General features: G+C 30.1%; 1 protein-coding gene across 4 annotated transcripts; it reads right to left on the reverse strand.

Annotated features, from left to right (window-relative positions):
• Positions 1-2,259: 2,259 nt before the first annotated feature.
• LOC133794096 (uncharacterized) lies at positions 2,260-6,072 on the reverse strand. 4 transcript variants are annotated; one of them, XR_009875115.1, is made up of 7 exons: positions 5,915-6,072; positions 4,317-4,460; positions 4,081-4,219; positions 3,871-3,993; positions 3,698-3,788; positions 2,692-2,911; positions 2,260-2,595 (listed from the first exon to the last, which is right to left on the reverse strand). XR_009875115.1 is itself a non-coding variant. In XM_062231284.1 (7 exons), the coding sequence occupies exons 2-6, from the start codon at positions 4,403-4,405 to the stop codon at positions 2,742-2,744; spliced, it is 612 nt and encodes a 203-aa protein (XP_062087268.1). In that variant the 5' UTR covers positions 4,406-4,460; positions 5,915-6,072; the 3' UTR covers positions 2,260-2,595; positions 2,727-2,741. The 4 variants fall into 4 exon arrangements, 2 of the variants coding, with proteins under 2 accessions (XP_062087268.1, XP_062087267.1); XR_009875114.1 differs by having other exon boundaries at positions 2,260-2,599; XM_062231284.1 differs by having other exon boundaries at positions 2,727-2,911.
• Positions 6,073-6,726: the final 654 nt, after the last annotated feature.

Consider the following 6,726-nt stretch of genomic DNA (forward strand, 5'->3'; position numbering starts at 1 on the left):
GATGAAAATGGTAGAGAAAATAGTGAAAAGAAGAGAGAAAAATATGTGTAGAAGATGTTGAAAAGATGAAGAAGAAGAGCTCCCCAAATGGTCTTACAAGACTCTATTTATAGGCAAAATATGGAGATTAAATTAATCAAATTAAAACAAATAAATTGATTAATTTAATTGTGTTGGGAAGTGGTAGGATAAATAGAGTAAATGTAAGAGTATTGGAAAGATGAAATGTTTGGTTGGGTAAAATATTAGTGAAAAGCTAGGGTAAAAAAAATGAATTAGGAATGTTTATTTAGGTAAGAAAAATAGGGAAGAGTGAATTGATATTTAAGTGAAAAATATTGGGAATGAAAAACATGCTTTTTGGCATTTTGGTGGCTATTTGACAGCTGGTTTAGACAGCTCTGGCATGTGGGCCAATGGGCTATGGGGCTGCTTTGTGTTGAAGAGGGAATTGGAGGAGCTCTTGGGCCCAAATGAGGCCTTGGTGGTTGACGCAGGCCCACGGCTGGCAGGAAGGCTGGCGTGATGATATATGCTGATTGGTCTTGCTGGTTGATGATTGGAGAACGTGAGTGGCGTTCTTGTTGACGAGGGAAACTTGATGCTACTGAATGGAGAGAAACCAGCTAGGAGACAAGGTCTTGGAATGGGCCTGGGCCTGGCGTGGGCCAAAGGCCGGAAACTTGGGTTTGATTGCAGAAATACTACTTTTATTTATTATTTTCCTCACTTTTTAAAGCCCAAAAATACCATAAATTCCCTACAAAATAAATATAAAATAAATCCTAATAAATTATTTTTAACTATAAAATAAATCAATTTAATTATTTGAAAATATTAATTATAACTTAATTTATATTTAACAATTAAGCTCAATAATACAACATTTTTTACCACTATCTTAACAATAATAATTCAAATAATTAACTACAAAATTTTACAACAAAATACTTATAAAAACACACAAAAGTATACAAAATCATGATAAGACCACTAAATTCTAAATTACTTAAAAACTTAATAAATCAATTAAAAACTCAAGAACTAAGCAACAATTAACACATAAAAAGTGGTAAAATAACTCTATTTTGTAGAGTTATCAGTTTTCACGTTCTTTTTAAGTTTTTTTAGTTGATATTTAGTTGGTCCAATGAATTGTTTTTCTTAAAAACTGTATTTTCGTAATTATGAAATTTTGAAAACTTGAGTGCATATTTTTTAAAGAAAAAAATATAAGAACCGTTAAAAAATAAAATAAAAAACCAAAGAAAAATATATATTTAAAAAAAAATCTCTCTTAACTTTTAACTTTTGCTGGCTTGGAATTTTCGTTCGGGTTTACACCAAGCCATTGCTAATGCTAAAACTCTCAAAAATTCCAAATCAGCTAGTAGTACTTTATCTCTTGTACCCAATTCTAATAGTGATTGATAATTATGAGCCCAATTCAAATTTATCTAATAAGATAATTTTTTATTTCTTGAAGCTCGATCTCTCCTTCTAGTTTCATCCATCCATATAGCCAAGATAAACCATATCAAGAACAAAAGAGGTTGCCCCACCTATGACCCATGAGAACATATTGAAATTGTTAGAACAGAATAGTTAGTTGGTTTTTAGTAACAACAAAAAAAGAAAAGAATAGTTAGTTGTTAATCTTGTTATTTTCTGTTTCTAATTCATTTAGCTTTTTCTGCTCATTTTCCCTCCTTTCCTCTTGTACTGTTCTACAATATAAATAATAAAGGCTTTGCTTCTGATCTCATTGATTAATCAGAGCCCTTTTACTTCAGTTTACGTTTGTTTTAACTCGTGTCATGATAGCCTTGCAAATATATGATTTTTTTTAAATTAAATTACGTGCAGGTATTTAAATTAAAAATTGTTCCAAGAAAAGAAAAAGTTGGATTGAAAAATAATTGCTTAGAGGCATAATTTGCATTGTCTCGTGATATTATACAAAATATGTTTGAATGTCAAGTGTAATTACATATCAATTACTATTATTAAGTTTGACAAAACAATTAATAATTACTATTTAAAAATTTAGTAATTACTCGTAATTGAGATACTTCAATTAACTATAATTACATAATTACAGTGTAATTACTCAGTTAAACAAACATGCTTAATTTAATAATAATCTGGAATTACAATCAATTATAATCAACTTTATTACATATAAATATATATTACTTTTATGTTTTAATGTGTTTGTGTTTAAATACAATTCAATATAGTATTTTATTTTACATGGTATTTCATCAATTAAAAACTTTTTTCTAGTATGTATGATTAACCAAAGAGATAATAATTATCAAGTGTCGAATCTGTCTCACATTGTAATTTCTACTTCGAATGCAAATGCAAACAAGACTATATGATGGTATACACACAATTTTCAAAATAATAGAACAAATCCACAAGGAGATAAGTGGTTGCTGAGCTGATTTTTCACCGTTGTAGAGCCTTGTCCATTTCCTAGCTCCCTAAGCCCAATTGTCAAAAATAAGTGGCTACCTTCCCTATAGCCACCCATCTAGTTCCTCACCAAGTTGCCAACCTTTTTCAACAAGCTACTCATCTCATCCAAATCTATCTAAAACACAAATTAATGAGTCAATAACCTTGATCACACGCACTAAACATGTGTTAAAATAGTACAATAGAAAGAATTGAACAAAACTTAACTATGCAAAAACAAATTGAAGGTTGTCGACGATTACCCTCGAGGCAAAATCTCAGGAATCCTTGGAAGCATTCTGATCACACGGTAGATGGCTTTGATTGTTTGGCAGCAAATAGGGTGGAAGGAACGATGGGACGAAGAATGCCAAACATAGACAGAGTAGCACCATGGCTGCAACCCACCAAGCTTTGTGTGGAATCCCCAACAATAGCTCGTCACAAACTAAAATAAATAGGATGTCAGTTAGAACGTAATTCACAACGTCCAACGCGTAACAAGAGAGAATATACCTCATGAAATATAGTAAGAACAAGGCATAGTAAATAGGAAACATGACAGAGAGAAAGTTGTAGTAAAAGCCAAGAGTTTATACTTTTTTAGACCCTGTGTTTTTTCTCATTACCTGTTTGGACCCTGTATTTTGACAAATTATTTTTTGGACCCTATGTTTTGTAAAATGTTTAAAATAGAACCCTAAACCTGATTTTGGTTAATGTTTTCTCAACTAAAATCATAAATAATTTAACAAACTAACAATTCAGAATAAAAATAAAATAATTCTGCTTAAAAACTGTATTGTTATATTAAATTTTTTCTTTATCAAAATTGAATTTAGGGTTCTATTTTAACAATTTTACAAAACATAGGATCCAAAAAGTAATTTGTTAAAACACAGAGTCTAAACAGGTAATGGAAAAAAACACAGGGTCCAAAAAGGTATAAACCCAAAAAACAATCATTTTCTTCTATAGATTTGGTTAATTCAGGTGATTGAACAAGTTGTTTTTCATTTCATCGCCAGAAATATAAGCAGGAAACTGAAAACAAACTCTTAGAGAATCCAATTTTTGGTCTGAAACAATTCTATCGCTCTACTTAATATAAGTAGAGATAAAAATTGAAAGGAACAATTGTTAAGCTGAAAACAAAGAATGAAGGTTAACAGTAAGAAAGCAGCTTGGTAAGAAATTATCTGTCAGAGAGACTGAACCATTTAACAGAAAGTACCTATGTTGAAAATGATGAACTCCCTCTCGGGAACATTCGGTTTAGCAACAAACCCCTCAGGTTCCACGGTCACCAAGATATTCATTCCATCCTGCAGATTCCAAAGGTTTAGATTTTTTATTGACATGACACATGAGATAATTCAATCTAATTTCCAAAAGGAATATTCAAACCTTTTTACTCAAGTCAAGACTCTCGGTCTTGAAAATAAGCTTTTCCGTGTTAAGCAATCTTCTATTTGTGTGTAGTGCCAAGTTTGCTGAGTCCTTCAGTTCTAAGGAAAAGCTGGCTGGTATCTATCAACAGATAAACCCCATTGAGAAAATCACTGACAGATTGTTGAATGCAGAAAAAGCAACAATACAGCGGCATGAAATACATACAGAAGCTGGGTATGATATCTTTACTTCGTACCACGTATAAGATTTAAGTCCTTGTAACTGATAAAGGCGAGAACCCGATTGAAGAGACAGTGTTTCCCTCCATAGTTCCTCCCCAACTTTCAGAATTTTGTTGTCAACCCTATACAATTATCAAGCAGTGAAATATTAACACAGATTGACTCGACCTCAGCATTGTTACATTCTAGCAATGATCAAAGAAAACATAACATACTTACGTATTTTCACAATTGCAAATTCGACCACTGATAAGGGAATAAAAGATATAGAGTGGAATGAACAAGTTAAGAGTTTGAATGAGACGCATCTTATACTGGACAAGCCAGCAGCCACCTCAAGTTCTTCACCTTGGATTTAAAAAGCTGCAAAATGGGGGGAATATGATTATAGTATTTGACATCTACGCTGCAACAGGAAGAATATAATGCCCTCTTGTTTATCCACGAAAATGGGGGGAAATATGGTCATTAAAGAAAGAACATAAAAAAAACCATAACATAAAGAACTTCCACTCATAACCCAATACATGTTTGTCAAAAACATTATTTGCATGAACATTGGCTATGGTTTTATAAGTGGCCAAGCACAATTATCCATAATAATATAATTTAGTCTGCTTAGAGTAACCAAATTATTATCTTACCAATTATATAAATAGCTATCAAACGGGGCTAAACAAAAATTCATATGGCTTTAACAGAATATGTTTTCAAAAATCTAAAACTTTAACAATGCCGGTTAATCAGTCATCCAAACTGAACAATTGCTTCTACTCAAAAAAAAAATCAACAATTGCTCCTTTACACAAAATTAATTCCCAAACAATGCAACAATTCAGCTCAATCTTTCGCATTTACAAACACATTACAAATGCAGAAAAATTATCTCATCAACAATTCTCTCATCAGTAACAAAAAAAACCCAAAATAAGAAAAACCAACTCCTAAAACAGAAATTCTGAGAATTCAATATGGCTATCAGCTCCTTGAACAAAAATTCTGAGATTGAAAGTGTTGAAGTAATACAATCTGATTTCAACCCTGGATGCTTTAAGAAACATTGAAAAGATTAATTATATTGTTTTAAATATGCCTACAGCATATCAATATTAAATCAGTACTTAGGCAAGATTCAAATTAGTATTCCTGCAAAAACTAAATAGCTACATATGTTTAAAGAAACAGAGATGAAAAACTAATTGTCCTTTACATAAACACAGAAAACTAAACTCGACACCGTGTATTATATTTAGATTTAGAAATAAATAAGAGTTTACAACTTAAAAAATATAGAAGAATTAAGAATAGAAATATTTAGAAGTACATAAAAAAAAAAAATTCTTAATTCCCGATAATAGTAAAAGACCTGAAAGATAAAATTCTTCTACAACCAAACAACCAGTTTGAATTTAATAAAACTTATAATCAGTCAAAGAATTTGGAATTAATATGAGTAGAGAAACAAACAAGCAAAAAAAACTGCACTTAACCTCTACCAAAACCAAAATCAAACTTCAAATGAATAACCCATATGATCCAAAACATCAAAAAACTTGTTCATTTTACGAACAACATTAACAGACCACAACTAAAACATATACAAAGAAAACCAAAATTTGTCAAAAAAAAAATTAAGCATACTCATATTTACAAAATCACGATAAGAGCAAGCCTGATTAAGAACAAAAAAATGCAGATCAAATCATGCACAAAAATACAAATGCAAACCCCTTAACGTTTTCCATTGAATAGAAACAACAAACATCAAACAATCAATACCATCAAACCCTTGACAGGAAGAGAAAATATACAAATACCTTGTCTAAAATAGAACTCGCCACCAAAGCCGAGCAAGATTACTTCGAGGACCGATGGAGAGAGTAGCGGAGTCAGGAGGAGATAGATAGAGATAGTTCAGAGGTGAGGGAGATACGAAGTGGAAACGAGACGATTGGGATCTGAAATTTGATTTAGATAGAATGTGGGCTTGGGCTTGTTATTTTTGTTTGAGGAAATTACATCTTTTATAAGTTTTTTTAACAAGTTTATAAAAATATGGCTTTTTCAAAAGAACTTGACTTATTTTATGGCTTTTTTTTTTAATTTTTAATTTTTTGTATTTAGTTTCTCACCGTATGAAAATTAATTTATGTCGTAGTTTTACTCTTAATTAAGTTTATTTAAATTAGAAGACTATTTTAGTAATTTAAATATTTTTTATTTGATTATTTTTATATTAGTTTCATTATATAATATTGACTTAGTATTTTAAAAAGGGAATTTAATCTACTTTTTGTTTTTATATTGTTTAATGTTTATTTTTCATAATTTAATATTATGATTCAAAATCACAAATACATTTTTAATTTACTATTTCTAATTTTTATCAATTCAACTTCTTTTCACGTCTTATTTCTCCTTTGGAGAAAGTTTCTTATTAAGTTAGCTCGCCTTTAACTCAAAATATATTATCATTTTTTATTATTGTACTTGTTTTTTACTATACATAAAAAAATTAAATCAATTTTTATGTTCTAACTTTATTTTTACATTTTTTTAAAAGTCATGGCTATTTTTTTCTTTGTTTAGGTTAAGTAACTAATAGCAATCACATTTTCATATTTGATAT

This window comes from Humulus lupulus, chromosome 8 (genome assembly GCF_963169125.1).
Source record: "Humulus lupulus chromosome 8, drHumLupu1.1, whole genome shotgun sequence".
NCBI lineage: Eukaryota > Viridiplantae > Streptophyta > Magnoliopsida > Rosales > Cannabaceae > Humulus > Humulus lupulus.